The sequence below is a fragment of the Pezoporus flaviventris genome, unplaced genomic scaffold, assembly GCF_033815535.1.
Source record: "Pezoporus flaviventris isolate CSIRO_AGI_PZ_B2104156 unplaced genomic scaffold, CSIRO_AGI_Pfla_v1 ptg000036l, whole genome shotgun sequence".
NCBI classification, from domain to species: domain Eukaryota; kingdom Metazoa; phylum Chordata; class Aves; order Psittaciformes; family Psittacidae; genus Pezoporus; species Pezoporus flaviventris.
The window spans coordinates 7,954,291-7,981,484 of NW_026892584.1; the positions used below are offsets into that span (position 1 = coordinate 7,954,291).

At 35.6% G+C, this 27,194-nt stretch overlaps 1 protein-coding gene across 15 annotated transcripts in view; it reads right to left on the bottom strand.

Annotated features, from left to right (window-relative positions):
* Positions 1 to 467: 467 nt before the first annotated feature.
* Positions 468 to 27,194, bottom strand: part of SOX6 (SRY-box transcription factor 6) — a 374,009-nt gene continuing 347,282 nt past the window's right edge. For 13 of the 15 annotated variants that reach the window (XM_061464268.1, XM_061464265.1, XM_061464263.1 and 10 more), the window contains 3 exons: positions 15,263 to 15,496; positions 12,134 to 12,350; positions 468 to 4,040 (listed from right to left, as the gene is read on the bottom strand). In XM_061464268.1, the coding sequence (XP_061320252.1) occupies positions 3,737 to 4,040; positions 12,134 to 12,350; positions 15,263 to 15,496 (755 nt within the window). In that variant the 3' untranslated portion in view covers positions 468 to 3,736. The remainder of the gene's footprint in view (positions 4,041 to 12,133; positions 12,351 to 15,262; positions 15,497 to 27,194) is intronic. The other 2 variants (XM_061464272.1, XM_061464273.1) reach the window with 1 other exon arrangement.

Consider the following 27,194-nt stretch of genomic DNA (forward strand, 5'->3'; position numbering starts at 1 on the left):
TAGGCAGTTATTGTTAGGAAGTAAAATATCTCATCAGTTTTACTTGGATTCAGAAGACTAATTGTGTTTCCTATCAAATGTATCAGAAATTTGGTATGTTTAATGTATCAACTTTCTAAAAAAGAAAAAAGTATTCTGTGTTTCTGGAATACACTATTAAAAATCAGTGAGAGCACAAGTGAGGCGTCTTGCTGTCCCAGCTACAGGTCCACAATACTGCACTCACACTGCGGGTGTAAATTCAGCATCTACATGAGGTACAGTGACTTGTCAGCATTTAATATGGACCAACATACACTGATATAGAACAAAAGTAAATACATAACTTATACTTCACTAAGTATCCATGAACAAAAAATAAAATTCTATTTCCTATGTTATATTTACACAATTTAAAAAAAATCTAAAATGAGATGGTAAATTCATTAAAAACTTTGTTTTCAGCTCCGATAATAAAGTACTGTTGGTTTTACCCTTATGATTGTCCTTTCTTGATTTCTACTGACATTTTAGAGCCAATGTTGGCTAATAAATAGAATAAAATGCTCACAGGCACGATTCAGATTGAAATATGTTCCTCCCACTCTCCCAGCCAATAAATGCAATTTTTAACCAGCCGGCAATTCCTGAACAGCCAGTCATTTTCAAGAATGTGGCTTTAACATACAAAGCATCAGCACGGAGGCAGGGCTGGAGCTAAAACAAAGTGTTCATACATACATGTACTTTGCATAAATAAATGAAATAACAAGACATAAAAATGACTCAAGTCCGGCAACTGTGAGGCAGGCCCACACGAGTCGAAACAGATGACTTTTGTTCATGTAGTTTTCGTACAACAGTTTCACATTAGTCAGAAGTGATAAAAAATACCATTTATATCCAGTGCTTATAACACTTACGAAACAACATCTGTGAGTGTGTGTTTTTTTGTACTACAAGCAAAATCAAGTTTCAGTCCTAAAGAACAGTCCTTTGTTCTCCACAAGCCTGCAGAATATTATTTTGGCATGGTCATAAAATTTAAAAAAATTAACCAACTAACCTAAATGTTTGCCTTTGCGCAAAAAAAAAAAAAAAAATTACATAAAATACAATGCTAGCAATACAGCATTCTACCTATGCAACAAAAACAGAAAAAAAGAGAAAGTGACATGGGGGGGGAGGGAGAAATAATTCTAACTGGAGAATTATGTAAGACATTAATAAATAGTCATTATTTTAGGAAATAATGATATCCTCCCCCTCATCTGAGTTGAATGAATTAAAACCAGTTCAAATTCCCAAGCAATAATAACAAAAAAACACTTTCTATCAGTACCTTAGCTAGCTTAAAGAGGGCGCTCACCAGCTAACGACACAGAATATGCCTTTAAAGTCTTGGCTAGACCAGTTTATTGCTTATTAGACATGGACTCAGAACACAAATAAATATTAAAAATATAGCATTTTGTTCCAAATTACAAAATGGTCAGAGAAATTTGACCATTGTGTTTCTATGCCATTTTCTTTATAAATTGAACAATCCCATTTGTCTTGGGGGTTGTCTTACACACAGAATTGTGATTCCTACAGTGGCAGCAACGGCTGTCTCTGCCCAAATAGGTATTAGTGGAGCTATGAGGAAACTGACTGCTCCCAATACAGCATCTTGTCATTGCAGCTTACATGAATTTCTGCGAGAGAGGATGATAGTACAAGGACAGCCAACATTAACACTGTACTTTCATTGTCTGGGCCCTAAAAAAGCCTGTTCACCTCTGTAGGAAGATTCCCACAGACTTCAAGAGGAGCTGCTCTATGCCCACTCATACCTCTCAGCCTGAGTCTGAATTTATCACCAATGTGCTGAACATATCCAATGAAAAATAAAAGCTAAGAGAGTGGAGGAACTTCAGCTTCAGCACATATATCATCAGGCCCATTGAATCTGCATATACACATATATATACAGTGATGTATTTGTGAACAGGAGTGGAGTATGAGGGGAAAAAAATAAAGGCAGTTTCTTCTCTGTCTTAAATGCAATCAATTTGCAGTCTTCAAATTTCTATCTCTTGTGTATTTCCCAGATTTGTCTCCAGCAATTGCATTGTTTCTAGAGGCAATGCAAATACAAATTTTAGTTTCTATAGCACCTTACATCCAAAGATCCCAAAGCACTTGACAAGCATTCATCCATATCTGGCGCACATTTCCACATGACTAGTATTCAGTAAATACATTTGATGCACCGTTTTCCCAGCTCTGCAAGTCAGGTATTTTCGTGGCTTTCCCTCACCCATTAGAAGTCTCACATATAAATCACTACATAAATACTTAAGGTAGCAAACAGTTCCTTCAGGTGACAATAGGAACATGATATACAGAGCTATGATTCACTGCAGGATTCTACAGGCCCTAAAAGTTCATCATGATGGATTTTATATCTGTCTTTGCTGTCCAAGTATAGAGGTTTATAACTATAAACACAATTCTTTAGGAATATTGGTACTCTATGTACATATAAAAGAACTCACTTTATTTTGCATTACATATAGCAGAGTGTTTCCAAGTGCTCCTTGAACATACAGTGTTACAGGGACAACTGAATTTCTCATTCATAACTGTCACGATCATTTTAGTAGCAGGTGCACTTTTATTTTCATATCCCTGTGTGATTTAGGGGAGGAGAAAGAACGTGTTCTTTAAAATATCAGTAAGGAATTGTAAGTGTAATGCCACCAACAGTACTTTTAAAAATAAATATTAAGTATTTGGACCCTTGACATTCTGGAATGAATAAATTATTTAAGAGAATATGTGTTAAGACTGAATGCAAGGGTTAAAAGCAGAAGGGTAGAGAATGTAATCAGAGGTGGCCTCACACTGCTAAGACAGGCCTGTCCATAGCTGGTGATCGCTCTTTTGTGCTTACTTAAAATGTCACACTAATGGCACATCAAGAGGCAAAAGCAATTGGGCACATGCACTATGGCAACCATATTCACTACTTAAGAATATCCTGTCTCCAGATTCCTGAGTACTTTACCATATTCTGGAAAAAATTAGGTTTTATATATAATTTTTTTTTAAGATGCCAAAGGATTGTCTAAGACTTTACAGTGTCTCCTTTAAGACTTTCTTTTTTTGAATGTTAAGATTCAAAAGTTATGAAAAGCTTGGCACATCAGAAGTTCAGCTATACATATGGAAAAAAAAATGGAATTCAGAGACTATTTTTTTCAAGACAAGCTATGATGCACAGATGTGCACACTTGTGGACTTGTTCTGTTTCGCAATATGAAATCTGCAGTTTTTGTTTTCTAAAATAATCCAGAATAAAAACACATTCACAACCTGTAGGCTGGCACAGCATACCTGAGTGAGAATGTATAACCCCCATCTAAAACAGTAACTTAAACCTTTATCAGCATCCAAACGGAAAAAAGACAAAAGGTAAGACTTGTAAGACAGCTATTGATTCATATAAGTTTTCAAGTCCTGATGTCTGATATTTAATATATGTCTTCATCTAAATTAAAAAAAAAATCCAACAAAACAACAAAACAAAACAAAACAAGTTCATGAAAAATTAGGGTAACAATCTGTCTCACACATTAAGAAACATTTAAGACCATTCTGCTGATGTAACTGTAGGAGCCACACATGCATTCAGGCTCTTTAAGAACTTTTGTTCAAAAAAAACCCCAAAAAATCCAGTTGAGTCTGAGTAGTTTAATTCTGTGAACACTCCTCAGTTGGCACTGACTGCCTCATGGGCTTCATTTTCACTACTATAGTCTGATTTGGGATCATCCTCATAGTCCTCGTACATTTCTATTTCATCCTCTCCATTTATCATTTCATTTCCAGCAAGGCTTCCGCTGTCCGTCTTCATACCATAAGTGCTCTGAATGACAGGGATGCTGGGCTCAGGGCTGGCAGAGGTGCTCGAGCAATCTGATGTCATCTGAGGTGATGGCGTGGTAGTCGCCATGGTAATAGCACCAGGATAGACAACCCCCGTTCCTGTGGTGATTGGAATTTGAGGCTGTTGTCTGGAAGGAAAAACGAGAGGGGGACATGATTTCCTGTGTTCAGAGGAGGGAAAATCTTCTACAATTCCAAATGAAAGAAAAGCGTGTAGTTTCCTAGAAAGCATGCATGCATTCCTCTAGGGTTCGCAGTTAGGTCCCTTATGGTATTGTTTCCTCTTAGCTCCCCCACAAGGACAACTGGTGATTAAACTGTTCAGTAACTAGCAGATGTTGATTCTTTTATGCATTTTGTGTGTTTGTTTAAAACATACTGCAAACCAGCACTTGGACAGAGATCATCAAAAGGCTTCGGGCATGCATGTGACGCCTGACTGCTACTGTAGATATCATGCATCCAATATCTAAATCCTCCGAACACCTGACAAGAGCTTTTGTTAGTGAGGGGACCTCAAAAGTAAGTACCTAAAATGGCAGACAGGTGACTGAGTAACTTAAATTTACTGTTTAAGTGCTAGGTAGACTCCTACATCACTCAGAAAGGCTTTTGATATTTTATTGCTGGCTTCCGATTTTTATTTATATCCATGATCAGGATGCCGTTTATTCTTCAGGATTTAATGTGTAAGACTGAGGGTTTTACGCAAAATACTTAAAAAAAAAAAACAACTAATTTTTTCTATGTTAACAGACGGTCTACAGAAATTAAGATTTTCTCCTGAGCACCTGATGTCAGATCTGATTTATTTTGACAATGCAAATACATGGGACGACTCAATTAAGGATGTACTGTCTCTATTTTTGACACATCTTACCTTCTGATATTTGCACTATATGATGTGTATATGATTTTAAGCACAAAGGAACAACAATATCACACTTAAACTAAAATAGGCTTATATCACTGCCAGTCAAGAAATTCAACACATGCTTTACTGTAAGCATGTACTAACTGATGCAATGTCTCTTCTTACAGTGATGTATGTATACTCAAATGCTTTGCTGAGTGAAGGTCAGGTTGCTGAACCTGTTCTATGATCAAGCCCTTACTGGCTACAAATTAATTAAATCTACATCTTACATTTAGGTCAATTAACTAATAACATACTTTCTATATTAAAATACACATACAAATATTCTCATACAATTTCTGGATCATTACCTTTAGTTAAAAAAAAAAAAGCTAAGAGAAAGAGAAGGGATGTAACTCATCTGAAGGAAGAGAATCTCCATAGTACCTTAGATGCAGTATTGAATGAATATACTTCAGCACCAGCATTACCTCTAAGTGCCCTGGAAGATGGTGGTTTAGTATTAACTAGTTATTGAACATAGATACCTATCTGCGTAATTTATTTAAAGGATCATAGATTTCAATGTATTCCCAATCATCTTTAGAGCAATATTGACCAGGTTAATTAGACAACTACTATATCATTTTAGCATGAGAAACAGTGTCAAGTTTATTTGAATAGTCTAATGAGTTAAATTTCTTGACCACTGTGTCATTCTATGCTAAAATTCAAAAGGACATTCCATAAGCCAGTCTCTTACAAATCCATAATCGCTGGCTAAATCATACACAAAATAATGTAAAGCTTATTGACAAGACCCGTAATGTGGAGTCTTCATTGTTCTTTGATCAAATTCTGATTTTGATAAATATCGCACTACAGAGCGAAACCAGAGTCTTTCAAGTTTGAGAACTAATACTGACAGTCAAATCATGAACACACTGTGTAAGATAATATTAAAATAGCATGTAGCTCTGTCATTGCTGCTACTGCTAGCCTGACTCTTAAAGCCTCTGCACAGCTTGAGAAATTCGAACATCTGTTGTATAAGTATGGTACACCTGGCTAGCAGCAAGCAAAAATATTGCAGTAATTCATTTGACAGAGTCTTTATACTCCTGTTTGCAAATGATGATTTGCAGATGATTTACACACAGCAAGGAATTTTTCACTAAATTTTCACTTTTTAAATGATCTGATAAATGTTCTGTGAAAACAATTTTCAACCAATGCATTTGCTTGCAAGTGATTTTCTGCAAATATCTTTCAATACTTTATCCATAAAATTGAACACCCACATCTCATGGGAACATTTCTGTTTTAGGATTGCATGTTATCAGGAGTATAAACTATTACTGTTAAAACCCCACATTTATCTCCTCCACAACTTCAAGGCACAGAAAACATTCACTTTAATGACTCTTTCCACAAAGCAAAGGAAAAAGAAACCCACACATGGTCACAGCAAAATTCTACATAGTTGTCATCAGACCATACACACTTAATTCTCTCTAATCTGCTCATCTAACAAATTCTGGTACTAATATTTTTCCAGTATTTCTTAGAATAAGTAAGTTCACAAAATACAGCATCCAAAATCATTCATCAAAGAACACCACAATATTAATGCCAAAAGATGTTCTGAGAGAAGTTGTTTTTATAACTCTTCCAGTAACAGTTATAGAATATACTGAGAAAATAATTGAGTGTAAGCTGTTCTTGCATTATAGAAGATGCTAGGGATTGGGACCCTACTATCCACTGCTATCACTCCTCCCAGAATATTTGCATTTTTTTAGAAGCAAATTGCCTTTTTATAAACAGCAAGAAGGAAAAAAAATCTTTGTTACACAGGGCTGTGAGGGTGTCTTGATAAAATGATGGCTGTCAGTGTTTAAGCCCTAAAGGACAGACTGCATTAAAAAAATCAGATATTCTTTCAAATGCTTATCAACTCAGAAAAACCCTTTTGTATAGCCACTTTTCAATGGGACAGGGTATATTTGTCCAACTACCACTCATTTCAAAGTATAAGGAGAGCAGGTCATCTGAGCATAATAAAGCAGAATTTAGAGAGATAACTTTTCCTTAAAAATGCACCAGAATCATGGCAAACTGTATAATGAATCTAACTGGTAAAGATCTTGATTAGTGTGACAGGAAACTTAAAGGCTCACTGAATTCATCATTCGTAAATTCAGTTCTTTTTTATATATTAAACAAAAATCAGACATGGTGTGCATGCGTGCTGGTGGATGGGTAATAACTGTGAGCTTTAAATTACCTGTATCTCACTGTGGAATAGTAAACATGTGGTGACTGTACCACCTAAATGGGAAGTGTTCTCAAATTGTCAAATTGCTATCCTTTTGCTAGCAAAAATTTGCTAACACTCAAACATGGGCACCCCCGCACTTCCAGTAACTGGACACCTATTTCTCACTCAAGCATTTTTATTATTTAAAGCTGATAAGGTTGTCAGTGTATATTCTGCTCAAGCTGCTGCATTACATCACAGAAAGCCTTATTTTAAGATATAATGAACTGTATGGATGGCATATATTACTGGAGATGAGTGTTACCATTTTCTAAATAGTTAAATTTTATAGGATGGGGAGGGGGAAAGAAATCAGAGCATTTATTTGAATTCTAATCACTCTCCCTGAAAGGAAGATTTGGATTTTCTAACCTATGACTCTGACAATTTTTTTTCTTTTTTTTGTGGTTTTGGGTTTGTTTTGTTTTTTGCTTGTGGGTATTTTTTTTTGTGGGTGTTGTTTTTATTGTAATTTTTGGTGGGTTTTGTTTTTTTTTTTTGGTTCTGGTTTGGGTTATTTTGAAGGCATTCGCTTCAGTGGTATTTTTTAATAATATTAAATTCTGTGTTTAATCCTTGGGCCTAGCTAGATTTTTTGCCTTTCCTAAGACCCTAGAGTAAGGAGATAAAAGCATACTTATTGCAAGCTACAGGTTACAATTCAGCTTAGTTGCATGCGTCTAAAGCAGCGTGTTCTGCCTGGTTAAGATTTCCAGAAGCCAACATTAATCTTTTTATCTCTTCAGATCTGTGAGGAATGGTGACGCATGGCTACGTACACTGTCTTCAAACACACCTGACTCCATCATCTCCTCCTTGCCAAAGCAATCTTTGTGTCCAGTTATTACAGGTTGTTTGTCTCTCTGCTCTGCATCACTGCTAACATGTCTGTCCATTCTGGGGCCAAAGATGTGGCCCAAAATAGGTAAATATAAAAAAGGAGGTAACATGAAAATTCTTAGACCAATTGACCTGCTCACAGGTTTGTAGCATTAATCTTAGGATTTTCCTGGCGAACACTCCACTTCTGACTTTTGCAAAACTGGCTAAACATTTAAACTGGCAAATTACAATTGTTTTCTGGTCCCTTCCCAACCATTTTCTGACAGCCCTTTAAGTGATTGAAGCAAAATCAATTGCATTAAAGAAAATGCTTATGTGTTACACACCCCTGAAACTTACGTTCCCGTAAGGAATGAAATAACAGTAAATCTCACAAAAGCACCCATTGTGTACTACTTTAAGTTCAAGCTACAGGAGTATAATATTACAACCTTATTCAAAACCGTAGTCTAGCAACATTCAGACTATGTGTGTACAGTAGTTATAAACACTGTAAAGGCTTTATTCTAAACATCTTACACTGGTAAAACACACACAAAGAGTTACTGCTTACATAATTCTTCAGAGAGATGTATATATCATATACTTGTATTTAGAGTGTATTGGATTGTAAAACTGACTGAGAATTGAATTATTTTTGTAAGACAAAGCAACAAAAGACAGAGTCTTAACTAAAAATGTCTGAATTTATGATTTATATATGATCCATCTGTTAGTTTGCATTTATTCATTATAAAAGAAGTACTATTGAAGATAAATTGTAAATCACTTGAAGTCTGTTCAGGGATTAATTTACACTGAAGTTATCATTCACAACTTTCCATTACTAATTTTATTGTTAAAAATAACTCAATTACTTTAAAGACATAGCTGGCTTCAGATTCAGCTTCCACTAGATTAAAACCAGTAATTTTTTAATATACTCTGCATTAAATGTGAATTATGTCTGTATATTATCTGCCTCATTTGGAACAATATCCATTCATGTAGGGATGCAATAGAAAGTCTACACACAGTTTAAGTTCAAACACTGTTCTTTAAAATATTTGCCAGTTCCTAGATTTTTAAGCTGGTCTATCACATGACATTTATTTCAGAATATTAATTTCCTCTCTGGTTAATTTCAAGAAATCTTCAATCATTCAATTCTTTGGAAGCTTTTCTTTAAAAATCAGAACAGAACTTGGCCATTTTTTACCTTATTTCTTTATTTTATTTTAAAGCCTGGCTAGCTTGTATATTGAGATTCTTTAAACAACCTCTGTGCATCTTACTAATGTTTATCATGAATGAATCTCACTGAAGTAAGCAGTATGAGCATTTTTTGCATCTTGAAAGTTCAAGCAGTGTACAACACTTTCTGTGTTTGGGAGGTGGGAGGGTACCCGGTGGTGTTCTAGTTGTACACATTGCAGAATTATTCTTTGCTAGCCAATGGCTCACCCATGGGGATCTGACTGGAACTAGCCTTTATTGGGCTGCTTAAGCCATAGATTTACAGTTAGTAAAAGAAAACATCAAACACAAATAAGAAAGAACATAATTCCTGCTATTTATATTTTCCTCTAGCTACTTGTTTTGAAGGTTTACCTTTCTCTTCACACATCTCCTATTTATGTTTTTATTCTGTGATGGTTTTATGGTTGTTTTATTTTCGTTTTTCTGTTTTGGCATACCTGTTCCCAACATAATCAGTACGTTCTTTAAAAAAAAAAAAAGGGAGAGAGAAAACCAGCAGGACTTCAAGCAGTACGAAGCAATTGGCACTAGACTCGTTTGAGTCTATTTTGGACTTTTGTTCTCTGTCTTACAATGAAATATTTACTGCATAGTGTATATTCAATCCTAAAACCCACATTTGTCTCCTATTTCATTGTGAAAATGAAACTGCACCTCAACTCTCAAGTCTGAAGAATGGCTTATGCTGCTTGTTCCATTAAAACAGTGGAAAAACGATGGGTGTAGAAGGTCAGCTAGGAAAACTGTTCCAGCCGATGCCTTATGTGATATTTACCTTAAACACAAGGAAGAGTAAGCTTGAGAAGTTGACAGGCTCAATTATCATATTTCACTTAATTATAATGTGATTAGGATGAAATGTTGCTTTTTATTACTCAGTAAACTATTGTGATGAAATAAATTACGCCATGTTTTATGTTTCTGTTAAAAACGAAACAAAACAGACAAAAAAACCCACAACCCCCTCCCCTCCCCCAAAAAAAACAAACAAAAAACCCCCAACCCTACTCTAGTCTGTTTTTTTTCTGTTTTTTTTTCACCTTTTTTGCTTGGTTTCTTCCAAGAATTTTGTTTTTTTTTTTTTTTTTCTTGAGGGTAAAGGGAATTTGGGGCAACAGTGGGAAATCACAGAAAAGCATGAAAATATTTTCCTAAATCATAGCCTGTGTTTCCTCATTATCAAAACCTGTATTCTTACTGAACTGCAACACGGATCTCATTTCACCTTCACTGAATGTATCCATTAGACTTCATACTCCTCCTTTTTTTTTTGCATAACTAAGTGTACAGAGTCAGTTTACTCTTTACTTTAAAACTTCTTCTACATGGATAGAGCATGGTAGAGAGGACTTAACATAAATATGAATTAGAACCAGTCCTTTTAAGAAAACAATGAAATTCTTGTGGTCTTTCTGATCATACTGTTTGATATATGAGAAAGATGCTACATTTAGGTTGCACCAGCAGTTAAATTTTGAATAGTTTTCATTCTTTTCTTTTTCTTCTTTTTTTTTTTAATTCACAATATCACTCTTTAAGTAGGCACTTTTAGGAGTTTCTTGAATCTTTTTTCCATATTCACCTCCATATTTAGCCACTACTTCCAAAGTGTAAAATGCTACTGCTTAATACTGTTTTCAATTAGCAAACAATTCTCAAATTGTCCAGACTGCTGTTTTGGCATTTCTTTTGCATTTGCTATCTAGATACGATTTGGTCTGTCAATCTGCTTTGAAAGACATAAGATAGAGTTTCATTCCTTCAATATGAATATCATTTGTGATGGCTTATATAAATTCAGATTTCCATTTAGAGTTCTATGCACATTTTTAATGGAGCCTATTAGTGAACAATTTTGCTTAGAGTGAAGCATAAAAAACAATGTCAAAACTATAGAATGCAAGGCTATTTCAAGATACCAGAAACACTTCTATTTACTGATTGAAGAAAAAGCCCACATTATTACAGGCTGTACCACAAAATAATTGACTGCAACAGGAGTTCTGCATCCGAAGCCAAAAATGAGGGCACATAATCGACGTCAAGGTCAATTATCTGGTAGTGAAGCACTCAACAAAAGGAGACTATTGTGATTAAAGAAATAAGCAGAACATTGTGAATTTGGAAAGCCTGGCGCTGAAGATAGCTTTTAGACTCTTTGCAAACCACCAGAAACATTGTGTTAGAACACTGAGAATCACAGATTAATTCATAAAAAACCAGGAGACAGAAATCAGTTATGGTGCAGTTGTTTCACGGGACTTCTGTTATCTTTAGCCTGTAGATCTTTCATTGTGCTGCTTTCTCTGCTGAAGACTAGAAGAAATGCTGCTAAAAATCATACAGTTTTTAAAACTGTGCCAGGACCTTTTTGAGCCATGTATTCCAAGTTGCAAATCTAACCCCTCTATCTATGCATTACTTGAAAGACACTTCTTAAAACATTTATTTTTAAAATCTATTTTTCCACAGTTTAATATATAACAAAATTCCTAATTGCCTCATGCTATGATATCATTCATCCATGTGTGTTCCTGATGTGACTGCTACTACTCCTGTCCCTTTTCTCTTTCCTGCATCTCCTGACTCCTTATTCTATGTGGGAATAGTCGTTCGTGTTTTTCTCTTTCTTCTTGTCTTAATTTAGGGAATTATCCTAGAGTCATTACTAACCCAGAACGGATTAGCTTTCTAATAACTCACAAAAGACATGGTTCAAACCTTTCAGGCTAATGGGACACAATTTCTTTTGACTTCAAAGAATTCCATAATCAGTCTCATAATCAGCATTTAGTGGCAAGCTGATAGCTCCAAATTCTGTGATATATCTTATGTTTTTAATAAGGTTTCGCAGGTTCAAATACTTACCTTCTAAATTACATTAGTCAGTGACTTAAACAGATAAGTCTATTTGTTTTCAAATGGTATGTTCTCTCTCTGAAAACAATTACAATAGTACTCACCCTACGGTAAAAAACTGCCTCATCTCCTGTCTTCGAGACCTCATCAGTTGTTTGTATTCACCAATACGCAATTTCTTTCCATCAACAATGCAGGTACGTTTTGGTCGAGGTTTGTATTTGTAATTAGGATACTTTTCTAGGTGGATTTTACTTAGCCGTGCCTGCTCTTCGTAGTAAGGTTGTTTCTCTTGATTTGACATGGACTTCCAGCGAGATCCTGTTAACACAAAACATTATCGAGTGCTTTACAAATACGTATTTCAACATGCCTTTTCCTCATAATAAACAAATTTTAAATAAGTTAATTAAATAAACCAATTTGAATTTATATCAGATAGCACATACATTGGGATGCAAAATCTGAGACACGTTAAAAGAACCTTGACTTTCAGATATTGCTACAGATCAAACATATGTGAATCTCTATTAAATAGGTGCACTTAAAATCGTTACTTCTGAATATACCAGCCTCGTGCTGAAAAACAGGCTATTAATTTTTTTACAATATGAGCATTAATCTGTGAATAATTCCATATCTTTGTAATACCACACACAGTATTATGGTTAAATAAGGTCTACAACTATACTTTTGCTGTTAAAAGCTTAACACATTGCCTGGGGATACATGCTTCTTTGATAGTTTTATGGGGATTTGGTTTATAGACTCCTACTAACAGATATTAATACCTTGCTATGTAGCAAGAAAAAAATATCAAAATTCAACAAAATTATGAAAAATTGTTTGCTGTCTGCATGTCTTAAATTTACTAATCTTACAATATAAGCTTGGCAAATGTGCTGGTTTTGCCTATGATAAAGTTACTTTTCTTCATAGTAGCTAGTATGGGCTTTGTTTTGAATTTGTGCTGAAAACAGTGTTGATAGCACAGGCATATTTTCCTTCTTGCTGAGCAGTGGTTATGCAAAGCCAAGCCCTTTTCTGCTCCTCACCCCACCCCACCAGTGAGGAGGCTGGGGGTGCACAAGGAGCTGGGAGGGGACACAGCCAGGATAACTGACCCTAACTGACCAAGAGGATATGCCATACCCTGTGGCATCACATTCAGCATATAAAGCTGGGGGAGGAAGAAGAAAGGGAGGGGATGTTCAGAGTGATGGCATTTGTCTTCACAAGTAACTGTTCCATGTGATGGAACCCTGCTTTCCTGGAGATGGCTGGACACCTGCCTGCCTATGGGAAGCAGAGAATTAATTTCTTAGTTTGCTTTGCTTGTGCATGCAGCTTTTCTTTTACCAATTAAACTGTCTTTACCTCAACCCAGGAGTTCTCTCACTTTTACCAGTACTCTTCCCATTCCACCAGGAGAGAAGTGAGTGGCTGTGTGGTGCTTTGTTGCCAGCTGGGGTTATATGATAGCATATTATTGGCACCTTACTATATTTTAAATCCAATTTGCATATTATCTTCAGGTACTATAAAATCTCATTGAAAGCTGCACCAATTAAAAAGTTAAAAAACAGTGTACACAGGAAGAGGAAAAAGTATTCAGATTTCTTGTACTGTTTATAAGGAGCTATCTAAACACTTGAATAGAGAAGGGATATTTTTTTTTTTAATCTTTTTTTTCCAAGGGATAAGAAATGCAGAAAATAGCTTATTGGTGTCTTTTAGATGAATAAAACAATTACAGCTGTGGTAAACATGGGTGGAAGCTATTCTTTTACCAAGATTTTTCATACATCAACAAATGGAAAAGTTGTATAAATATTATCTGTAGCCAGCAATACTCTCTGTCAGTTCTAATATTTCAGTCTCTTTTCTCATTGTCCTGGAAAAGCTGCACAGACATTATATGGACATAGACTTATTTGTGGCAGAGCAGATACTGACAGGTTAATTCCATGGTTAACAAACACTCAATTGCTGGCACTTCTGAAATATTTATGCTGGAAGTTTACATTTTAATGAATACAGTTACTATGCTCCTAATAGTTTTTTCACAGAATGCACACAAATAATATAGATTCACTACAGCTGCCAACACTGAAACAGTGCAGGTTTTATACAAAACTGAAAGGCTATTCATATAACTTACTTATATGGTAGGCAAAAATATGAGAAGTACCAAGTAAGATTTTGGGAGTTTTAGGACAAAGTAACATTTACTTCCATGTATTCTTGCCTCTAATTGAACTAATAAGCAACAAACTTTGGAAAGAATGTATTTAAACTCGAAGTTTACAATAAAATGATTACAGAGGAAACTTGATTTTTACTTTTATTTATTACGAGTTACATTTGGAATCTGTCTTTTACTTCAAAGACTCAGAAAGCAAATATAGGTTTTAACATTTCACCACTCATTCTCACGTAGTATGTTTCTAATTCTCTGGAGGGGTCTAAAAGCAAATCAAAGTTTCTAAAAAATGAGCCAATTTATTTGTACAGTGGCAAAATATAATCCATGGTATATTCCCTGATCATCCTAATTTACACAAATTAAATATTAACTATGGTGTCTTTTAACTAAGCAGTATTTTAATTATATACTAGTGCTTCCTTAGCTTTTTGAACATGGCAACATTTTGAATCAAACATCATTTTGCATGTAAGAAGGTATACATGTACATGTCTTTTGAACTGTGCCAGGTTTCTTTGACACTGCACTGTCTGACATAAACCTTTGATTCTGATTTTGTACTTTATTTTTTTTCTCAGTATTTACTCTAGCAAGTAGTTCAGGTGATTTCTAATGAGATCTTATAATTAGACCTTTTATCAGTACATGCTTTTGCAACAGATTTCACGAAACATTCTTTTTGAATGCTGCTAAGTCTTTAAAGCATGTCATGACTCTGCTGGCGAAAATAAAGAGCATTGGGGAAGGAGCAGAAAGGGAAAAGGGAATGAAAATGAAAATAACCCATGAAATTTCATTTGTATAAGTTTCAGTAATTCTAATTTCAGTTAACATCTCCCAGACAAAATATGTCCTAAAATGAGAGAAGCTGCGTATCCAAGGTGGAAGAAACTAGCCTGTGTCACCAATATAAATAATCTCATCTTTCCACAGCTCCAAAAATTGCCACTACTATAGCAGAGCCTTCTTTGCTTCCCTTATTTTTGGTTAAGTCACGATCACGATTTGTTCATTGTCTTGCACTTACCTAGGATTTTGCTAATGTTGGAGTTGTGCATGTCAGGGAAGGCTTGAAGAATTTTTCGACGCTCATCCTTTGCCCAAACCATGAAAGCATTCATTGGTCGTTTGATATGCGGTTCGCTACTGGCTCGGCCCCGTGAATCCCGGTAGACTCGAGCTTCAGCCACAGTGGCACCTCCTGTTGGCCAACAATAATACTGCTGTAGTTTAGCTGCAGAGCCATTCATTGCTTTACTTCCTGTAATGTCAGGGCAGGAAGAAACAAGATGGATGCAAAACATTATTACGTGGATTATGCAAGCGCTTTCAGTGCTGTGTTTATTTTAGCCTCATTCTCTTTCTCTCTCTTTTTGTTGCCAGATCTATAAGAGAGGAAGGCTGTCCAGTGATTTCAATGTAACTGATCAGGCTCACCCAGCTGAAGGCATAAAAATCTGAGTGAAGAAACAAATTGCACCGGTATTTCTCCAGGTAAGGCATGGAGATTTGAAAAAGTTTCTGTTTGGCACTTTAACATAACACACATGTTCTGAATGCTCAATGAAATTCACATAAAAGTTACACTCGAGAATCCAAACTGATGTATACTTGTTCACACAAGTAATTCACAACTTCGTTGCTTCAGCAGTGAAGCACATGCCAAATATTGCAAAAATTACATACAACACCAGGTACATGCTGCTAATTATATAGATCTGGTTATATTTGGAGCTGAACATTTTAAAGTCACATCTTCTTTAGTTGAGTTTTAGACATGTCTTGGAGCATTCAATCACATATATGTAACCATCTGCCTTCAACAGGTGCATGAACAGCATCCTGGAGCTTCTGGAATAGGAGACAAGCACTCCAGCTTCTTCATGCCTGCTGTGCTTTAATATGGCTTGGTGTCCTGTCTTTACACACTACCAATTCAACATGTACATGCTAACTTTAATTGATTTTTTTGAATGCATCCACTCCTGCTTCTTGACCACAAACAGCAAAGCTTCGTGGGTTTAGAGTTCACAGAACTGAGTAGGGGATGTAGAACTAGTTAATGCAGTTGTCTAGTTATCTCTTTCTTTTAATATCTCTAATACCAAGCCTAGATAAGGCGTGCTTTCACCAGAAAAATATTTGTAATTGTGATGATAACATTTATATTTAGGGTTATACCTTAGCTGTAAAAGTAAGGCAAAAAGTCTTTACAGTGGGAGAGTGACTTACTTAGTCTTAGGCCTCATCAAAGTGTTCGTATAATTCAATACCTTGGAAAAGCAAAGTACTTGACGACAAGCTAGCACCGCAATAGGCCTCCTTTTTTCATAAAGTATTACAGCTCTTGACATAGATTTATTTGCCAAATAATATAAGATTAGTTATAGTAAAAAATAAAAAGTCACAAGTTTTTGACTGTGCAAAACCTAAGTTTCTTAATTTAGTGGAAAAACACTTTATGTCAGGTACACCACTGAAAAAAAATCTATATGGGAAACACATTTACATGAAAAAAGCCCTAAAACAGAGGATGCATAACTAATACACTACCTTTTTGCCACCAGGTCCACAGTACATTAATTTCATTTAAAATGCACTGACCATACAGGATAAATTGATTTTGCTTTATATGGTGTTGACAGCCATGTTTATTGTGCATTGAAATGTATGGTAGTTTCAAGCTGACTGTATCCATCAACACAGGGCAATATGCTGACTACTGGGCCAGACGAAGACGTACGTTACCCTGAGAGCAAAACATTCATATACGGCACTGTCTTTTCCTGAGGATCACCGTGGTAATTTATGATGCCTCCAATGCCATTACTTTACAACTGACACCAATTTGGCAATTTGTATACTAACATGTGTGCACATAAAAGAAGACAGGTTTGTGGCAAATGTGAGATGCAGAACTATTTTAATACTGTTCTAAGTACCATGCTACAGGTGTTCAACATGCAGCTGCAGTCAGCTTTTTATTGCAAAAAGGAACAGTAGTTTTGCTGAGCGACCTGCATGTACAACCGGTTTAGGGGTGTGTATGGCTCATGAGGCTCTGCCCTTTGGTGGCAGAAGGCTTGCAAAATGCATATCAAAGATACCATCTTTTGAGAGAGGATATATTTATTGTGAAACTATATTAAGTTACAAACATAGTAAGTCAACACTGAAACATTTACTGAGACAAACAGTTATACAATTTGAAAAAAAATCAAATATATCACGTAACGGTTGTTCCACCTTTTAAAACAATACTATAAAAACTGTAACTAGTATTAGGAAGTTGGTGACAAATTGAAAAAAAATATTATTGATGCAAAAAGTTGTCATTTCTTGTACAGCTACTCACAGCAAAGAAAAGAAAACATATTTGAATCCATACGATGATTTCCATCTTTACTTTCCCAAAGGTACTTATTCACTGTGGCTAAGGAGTTTGTCTTTAGCCGCTTCTAACACAATTTTGACCTAACCTTTTAATCTTAGAGCAGGCAAAGAGTACCTTTACAAGTATCAAGATTAAAGATTATAGGTTTTGGTTTGTTGGTTTGTTGTGGTTTTTTTTTGATATAATTGAGATAGAATGAAAAAAAAGCAGCATACATGATCTGTTTTCAGATAAAGGTTATGTTAGAAACAATTCTTACTTGGGGTAATAAATTACAACAACCCTAGGAAGGCCAAGAAGCTCTGGCTGCATCTGCTTTAAACAAGTCCATACTTGAAGGACTTGAAAAAGCAGCCAGAGAGTTGATGTTCTTTGTGCTTGATCTCTAGGGGAATATTTGCAATTTGACCCATAGGCCATCACAAAAGCATCTGCAAAATGAATTTCTGCAAATAACTAAAGTAATATAACCTCCATGTTCTTCTAATTATTTCAGAACTACAGAATTATATTCAGTATATAAAACATTACAAGAAAATACTGCTCTTAGTGTGTGATTCTGTGTGGGGAGCCAGGAAGTCTCAGTACCTTTTTAGCTTAGAAATGAGGCACTAATGATACAAAAAGCACATATCCTTAGTGTTTTCACAAGTTGAAACACATAAGAACAAGCTTTCAAACTGGTTGTTCTTAGGCACTTCACCCTGTCAGTTAGATATTTAGACAGTATTGTGTGCTCTATAAACAATTTCAACAAGTTTTACAAAGTATGTATTTTTTCTTATTGTGATAATTATAGTACTGAGAAAGGTGGAAAGAGTCCCCTGAAATTTTTAAAGAAAACATATACATACAACTGCAAAGAGGTAGGTGATTTACTTCTTTACAAAAATATTTTCAGGAAAGTCTAATACAAAATAAACCTCAAATATTAGACAAAATAAAAATGTATTACTAATGAAAGGTGAGAAGGGAGGAGAAAGTTGGTAATTGTCTCTGTGGCAACTGATGCGCTATCAGCTAGTTAATGCTCATACTGCAATTGCAGGAGGAGTTTTTGATTTTCAGAATTAAGAGCTTGGTCAGAATTTAAGATTATTGCAAAAGCAGTACAGTTTGGCTGCCCTAATGGCTTAGTTGGCAAAGTCTGTACTTCAGCCTAAAGGCTGGGGCTGTTCTCAAAGTGACGCTTTAAGCTTCTGAGGGTGTAGACTGACTCACTTCCTAGTTACTTTGCATTTGCCCAACCTGTCATGACTTTGATGATTTAAAACTAAAAGCAGATTAGTGAAGAATGATCACTTTTTGTGGATATATGGCAGACAACTCCTCCCTGAAAGCTGGATTCCAGACTAGACTCCAAGGACAGTACTGGGTCAGAGAACACCACAGAATGCATCTGGAAATGTTACAGCTTCCTTAAAGTAATTTCAAACAGCAATTTTGTTCCAAAAGAGACTGTTCTCTAATGACAGTGAGGGGAATGAAGAATCCCTGTTCTTTAGGTAGAGAAAAGAATCTGATCATCGGCAGGAAACATAAACCCCCCCCCCACATTTATACATGAATGAATTCTTAAGAAACATACAGTAACAATTTTTACATTATTTATTCCTGCCTTTATCTGAGTGTCTCACTTTATATAATGACAAGAATTTCAGGACGGGCACCATCTCTTAGCATGCTCCCTAAAGTCTTTGCCACATTAGGGTTAATCATGCTGTCTTTAATGAGATGTGGTTTTACCTTCCATTTTATATATCGTCTACCACAACAAACCTCAGACTAGGTCTTTAGATGTTAACAGAATGCAAATAGTAACGTGATAAAAAGGAGCAAAAAAAGGGGTGAGAAAAAAGATGAGGAAAATAAAATAAAAGAAGTAACATCAAAAATATTTTTATCAGTCACTCTTTTATACTTTAATTACTCTTTACACTATGGCCACTGATTCATGTTTGAAGTGATACATTTTCTTTGACTCGCCCGAGATAATGAATCTTTGGCTACACCAGAGAATAAAATGGATACCATTATCCACAGGCATATAACAAGATAGGACATATGGAAATAAAGACAGTCTTACCAAGTTCCTAGTGCAGAAGTGACTGGTTAGTAGTAAAGCTCCTATAATGAGTTATTCATTAAGCTGAGATGACAATTTTGTCTACTTTGGAGAAGACTGGTTGCAACCCCCAAAATACATGGTCCTGTCTGTGGTAATACAAGTAGCAGAGCTAGCAGCTTCTGTTGCAGAAACCAGAATCTAATGAACATGCAAACAGAAGTCATTCTTTTCATACTAGAGATGGGTTACTTATAAACATGGAAATGCCATAAAAACAGGGAGCATGAAAAACCGGTTTGGCTGTCCCCCATCCTGCTCCTAAGTTGTGGACAGACGAATGCAGCTTTTATGAAAGATATAGCAATATTTCAAATCAAATAGAAACTGGAAAGAATGACAAAAGAACATCTGGAAAGTTTAAAATACAAGAACAATAATTTAAATATTATTTTCATTTATTAAATTCAATTTTGTAGAAAAAGGAATAATTCACTGTAATCTAAGTGACTTGCAGTAGTGTTAATATAACATTTATCGATTGTGTCCCTTGCTTGCCTCTTACTTCTTCATCCCTGTCCACATTCAGAAGACGTTCTCATTCTTTATTATCAGCAAGAGAGGCAAGATAAATTGGTATCTCATGAACTGTTGCCATTACGGGCATGGATTGTTATTACTAGGCAAAACTAATACCTACTTGGAAACATAACTAGTTTCAGGATGTGGATGCCTGTAGTCACACAGTGGCATAAATGTTCTGCAGGGAAGTGTTTGTTTGTCAAGCTGCTTTCATTCCAAATGCTAAATAAATATTATTCAGCTGGAATTTGAGGGCCAAACATTTCTTATAGGCTGCATGTCAATGAATGAAAAGGGGGAAGAAAGAGAGAAAGACATGAGTGATTCATTAAATACTGGAATATTTAAATGAGCTTTAAAATATTTCACCTGCAAGGTGAAATGTGCTGAATAAATACTAAGAGGTGGGAATACACTGTAGCAGAAGTTAGCTAAATCCACACAACACTCAGTTATGATAAGGTTTCTATTTCTCCTGTTAAGAGACTCCATTCTCTTTAAAACATCAACAAGAAGAACCAAAAGGGAATTCCCTAAGGTCAGCTCTGAGGAAACATAAACCTCTAATTCAATAACTCTGCTACTGCACTGAAAAAGGCCTTATTATTGCAACATCCATATGGAGTCAATTGGACATTAATGACTAATCAATCCCTCCCCTTTCTATTCTACTTATAGTGTCACAAACCATGTTTAGATTAGCCCATTTCCTGCTTAGGATCGCTCAAGATGTCTTTTGTTCTTTCAGGGCTGGCCTGATGGAGGCAGCTTAAACAAACACACGACCCAAGTGGCGCAGGAGTTATAAACTGCCATATGTGAATGAACAAAGGGGCCATACTAAAGCCTTTTGTGGTATTTGTTAATGTTTTTCATCTGAGTTTTAAAAGACCTAATGACTTTGCGGTGAGCTGATGCATGTGGCTTGTGGCTTTGCAAAATGAAGGAAATTCTAGCCAGTTATATATCAGCATATATTTTCCAAAGTGCCTTCTTTTCAGTTTTGGTGGCAGTGGGTTTACTTTTTTTTTCAGTACATTTGTTTTATGTATGCAAGCAAAATTCTTAATTAAAGCACAGCGCCAGTTTTCACAGCCATCCTCACAACCTGCATATATGTCTTTCCCCGTTTGAAAGTCCAGAGCTAAAATTAATAGTGAAATATTTTCTGTGTGTGAAACCAAGACAACTGCTCTCAGTAGTAGCTGTTCATTCACCAGTGTTTAAAGATTAATTGTTAGTTGGGTCATATTAAATACTGAAACAATTTTTCCAAATACGGTATTAGCACATCCATGCTCCACAGCCAGCCATGCCCAAATCTACATTATTTAAATTAATTAAAACTGCTAAATGCAACTATTTCTTGATGGTTTACACAAACAGTTTAGATTTCTTGACCGATTTTTTGGCAAATTTACATGCCTCATGTAAATTTGTCATGGAATAGAGCTAAAACAATACAATCACCTCTTAAATTACATGAAATATTACCTGAATTAATTAGTTCTTAAGGCCTGACTTAAGCCCTCAGTGGCCTACATAGTCCCACTTGTGCTGTAACATAACAGCATAAGAAGTTATTCTGTGAAGATCTATGAAACATCTAGATGGAAAGCGGGATGACGAAACAGCCTCTACTATAAATTTGGGGATGTATGTAAATGTCATAAGATTTTTCAGTCATGTGCCACTTTTAATTAAATGCTAACAACCCCATTCTGTCATAGATACTATTGATAGAAAAAATGTGAAAAATATTTAAGTTGGAAGTTATAGGCCTAATTAATGACACAAAAACTAAAGGATTGCTAGTCATCAGGTGTAACTGCCATTAACATTCCCACAAACACTATTGTTGTTTCCCTTTGATATTTCATTTCATACTCAAATGAAGAAAGTAGAGGCCTATAGAAAGGAAACCCATGGACAAAACAGCCCGTCCCAGGAGAAGTATTAGTAATAATTATTGCTAGGTATCTAACAAAAACTATCAATACTGAATTTTTTTGAGGTTTTTTGTTTTTCTTTTATTTGTTGTTGCTTGTCCCCCCCTCCACAAAAAACTGTTGTTTTAACAGCTAAGCAATTATTGTTACTAAATTAATTATATTCAAAGTCAAAACAATAAAAAGAGGAATGAATTAATCTATTTAACATAAATATATAGAGCTGTTGTTCACATAATTTCAAATTTCCCTTACCATGACATTGTCACTTAGAAAATCCCGAAAGCATGATACTGATTTAAACCACAGTGATAATTCTAATTACTGAAGGCTATCTCTAACAGTTGTTAAAAAAAAAAAAAAAAAAGTACTGCCTGAACAAGGGCCATGGTCCCTGATCCATTCATATTCCAGTCAATGTTTTGTTTCATTTTAGCATTTTAGGACAAAGAAATTACAGACAAGAATTTATCACAGAGAAAAAAGGCAGCCTGACTTCATATTTGATGGATGCATTTTTCAAGGTGTGGCTGAACCCTGTTAATGAACAACTTTTCTTGCTCCTATGTATCAAAACAATGAATTTGAAAGCTTAAGTACAGTGTGGTTTATAAAAGGGAGCTATGTTTAACAATGGGAGAGAGTTTACAAAACCACCTCCCTCCAATTATGTGATACTAATGAAATGCAGAATACTTTGCAAAAGGTTTCAATGTGTGTTGGAATCACTGCTTAAGCAGCCCATTTCCTGCATTCAATCTGCTATTGAATTTGTCACCTCCTAGCACATGCAACTGTCATTCTTTGTATCAGTCCAGTATTTGCTATTCTCACTTGTCATATCAGTAATTAAATGGATTAGATGGCAAGGACCTAAGGCTAGGATATGCTATTTCTTCTTGCCTTTAACATGTGGTGCTGATATAATAATAATAACAACATAATTAGTAAAGAATATATCATGAATGGAGAGAAGGGAAAGCAGCATGATAGCAGTAAGTAATATGTAATAATGAATGATAAGAAAAACTCTTAAGGCTAATTTTTCAAATATGCTGCAGTTGTGCATTTGGGACTTGTAAATGAAGCCAGGAAGTTGTTTTTACAGAGCAATGGCATGTCCAAATATTTTGCCACATTTGCCTGGTTTGGATAAAAAATGGGGAATTTGCCATGAAATAGGGGCTTATGTGAAAAATTTACAAATTACTTTCTTTGAAATACTGCACTTCCTGTGAAAATACCCCTGCCAAATTGAAAATATAATCATTTAATATTTGCAGAAACTGTGAAGATACCGTAAGGTCTACCCCACACACATTTTGAACCACCGATTTTGTAAAATTAAATCAAAGTACAAATTAAGAAAATATTTTCCTCTTGTTACTAAATTCTGGATTAAACTTGCTTAGATACTTAACATATTTGTGTGGAAGAAAGGCAGATGCTCTTAATCATTTTTTTGTGTTGCTGAGATACTGAGGTTCCTGAAGGAGAAAATGGTGTGCAGTATAGACTTAGAAAAACATACAGTTGTACAAAGAAGAGGATTTCTCTGAATCTCTATCAATTACTCAGGCTTAGCTAGAATATATAATGTTCTTTTGTTAATGTATTCTTATTTCTGCCCCACTCTGCATGCTCAAGGAGGTAAGGAAGAAGGGCAAGATTTCACCCTTCGCCATGCAGTATGATATAATGGTGGCTGTCTCTGACAGCTGAAAATTCAGTTGTGCCTGGAAATTTTATGCTATTTTAGGAAGCCCCAAGGTTCCCAAGCTTCTTTTGCGATACTGGAGCTATACAAACATGTTCAGAGCTAGAAATCAGGACCATGGGGTATTTTACACCTGCACTGGCTGTACATGGGTGTGAAAATATGTTTTAAACTACTATATTTGATTTTTCACTCACTCCACTTAAAAATAGCTATGCAAACTGACTGATGCTTTCAGCATTTGTGACAATAATTTTCTCATGGGCAAAGATTTTCTGTGTAAAACTGCAGCCCACAGTTACTTTTTACAGCAATGTTCTAAATTCCTGAAAATAATCTTTTACTATATAATGGAAATAGTGACAAGCAGTTAACCATAACTGTGCAGTAGTCGCCCCTGTGTAAAACTCTGGGCATTGTTAACAGTGGTTGGTTGTACAACATCAGAAATTCTAACTAGAATTTTTTTTTTAATACAGGAATGATTCTATAGGAATCAGTTACTGCAGCATGAAAACAGTGACTAAGAAATTCAGCCTTAGGAAAGAAAATACCTAGGACAGTTGAAAATCAAAAGGTAACACTCGTGGAGGAAATCCAGATTCATTATTCTGAAAGTGAGAAGCATACTATGTGATAAATATTTGTGTCTTGAGGGAACAAAGTTTCAGTGCCAAGGGAAGATCAGTCCACATACCTCCGGCTCATATTTTTCAGTACTCAAAGTGGGAGATCCCCCTGCAAAATGTTATGGGAATTCTGACAACAATGAGATTCGTGAAGTAGCTGTTATCAGAAAAGTGACAGGATGGTTCTTGTAAAACATAACACCTTATTCCTATCCCATGTGCAGGCATTGAGTAACTCCGGGGCTGAGGCACTGAGTCTGATCCAACACAATTGAAATACTTTATCCCAGATTCCTGATCTGTTATGAGTTATTCTGAAAAAAATTAAGTGTTAAGAGTTATTCTGAAAAAAATAAGTAATTCTGATACTCAAGTATCAGGCACAGTCAAATAGATTCATGGGTGTTAAAAATGGCAACCACAATTAATGAAGGTCACCTTTTAACATCTGGTCTAATTAACCAAGATATTAAGTTATTTTATTTTTAAAATATAAAGATAAACTTCTGGGATTATTTTAAATCAAATTCTTATAACAAGAATTCAGGGGAATAAAAATTCCAGTACTTGAGCTTACTGCATTCTGTCTGGAAATGCTTCTTTGTTTTCAGACAGCTTTCACTGTTTTCTGATTTTCATCTTTCCCCTCTCAACTGCCATAGCAACTATTACAAATATTTATGCGTGACAAATACTGGCTCGGAGAGGCATTCTTTCCTCCAGTATTTATGAAGCACTGTCACAAAAGTGGGCAATACTTTGTCACGCATATACTACCTGCTGTTTACACCTCTGCATAGGAGGGTGTTAAGCAAGTTACCTCACAGGTTTGGATTGTGTTGGCAGCCTGCCAAGATTGATCTGCCTGCAAATATATGGTTCCCTTTCACCTCTCTCCTCAGCTGCTCGAAGTCAACCTCTTTTGGAGTTAAGAAGGGACTGTGTCACCCTTTCATATAAGCAACTTACTACCAGGCATATATGAGAATATTGAGGCTTTGAGTACATAGTAGAGGTGCTCCTTTAATAAAGAATTGATCTGGTTTTTACTTCATAGATTTGCAAAACCCAGGCATTTGTCATGATGTCTGCTCTATCACCAGGGAGGAAGAAAATGAACTCTGACAGAAATTTGGACCTGGACAAGGCGGCAGTTTCTCCTCACCCTTAGGTATGTTGTACTACAACATGCCTTGCAATTTGGCTAGCTCAAGTCAAATATGAATGACAAGTGCTAACTTTATGGACATATGGAAAGACAGACTGATATTAACTGCTGCAAATATTGAGCAACTCATCGACCTCGTATGTTGGTCAGCAATCCACCATCTGAAATGCTCCAGAACTGGGTTCTTAAGCTTACTACTGAATAGAAATACGTTATTTTAAAAGCAAAGGTGAGCTTGTGCTCCTCCAAACTATGGTTCAGGTCCAAAATCAGGTGGGGGGGTGGGGTGTGGTGTGTGTGTGGAAATAGATGATCTTAAGGTCCCTTCCAACCCAAACCATTCTGTGATTCAGACCAAAAACTATGTATATTGAAATGGGATTTATAAGATTAAACTGGGGCTTACTACTGGAACCACCCTATTACCAATCATTATGCAGCTCGCAGTTCCTAACTGGCTTGTATTCAGCCTACCCGAAGCATGGTCAAATATACTATGATCAAACAAATAAGGCTTAAAACTATATAATCTCCAACACTGACATGGTATATAGAAAAACACAATCTTTAACAAAGGAGGTTAAAAAGGAACTTAAAAATTAGAGACTTAGGCAGGCAGTGAAAGGGAAGACATGGGCATTAAGGAGGACACAGACACTACTCTGTGAATTTAAGAATGTCAGTGAATTGAAGAATGTCAAAGAATTTAAGAATATGGGCTGGTGCCAATCCAGTGCTGAGGAATCCAAGATACCTCTTAATGACTGACTTGACATTTAGGTTTCACAGCAAAGGTTATCCTTTGGGAGACTTTGAAAAGTAATAGTCTAATACAAGGATAAATAAACACATAGATACAGAGAAAGTAGTTAAACAGATCCCACCACATTATTTAAAATTGTTTTTATCTTAACTAGCAGGCAAGTACCTATCCTTAGAACTATGATTCATACTTAGCATACACTGGTAGATGAGTATCAAAGGAAGGATTAGCAAGTGCTAAACACAAAATTTACAGAATCAAGAAAACTAGCAGATGAGAAATAGAACAAATGAAAACATCAAAACAGGGCTCAGAAGCAAGTGCATGTTGCCCAATGGTAAACTGTAAGGCCAAATTCTAATTGGCCCCTGATTCTAATAAATTAAAATGAATGAACATGGAACTAAATGTTCAGTATTAATATGGCATTTCCATTTTCATTTAAAGAAATATTTTGCTTTATAATGAATCAGATTTTTCACTTGGGAAAATAGGACACAGGGAAGTTATTTCTCTTTTACAAAATCACATAGACAGGTAGTGGCAAAACAATAACATTCAGATATTTTTGCCCTGAGCCCAGGATCCAATCAAGAAAACTGTATTTTAGCAGATCCAGTTCTTTGGCAGGAATGAAGATCAGGTCTTGATGGAATTTAAATCTCTGACTGAGACTGCTGAAGGAAACCACA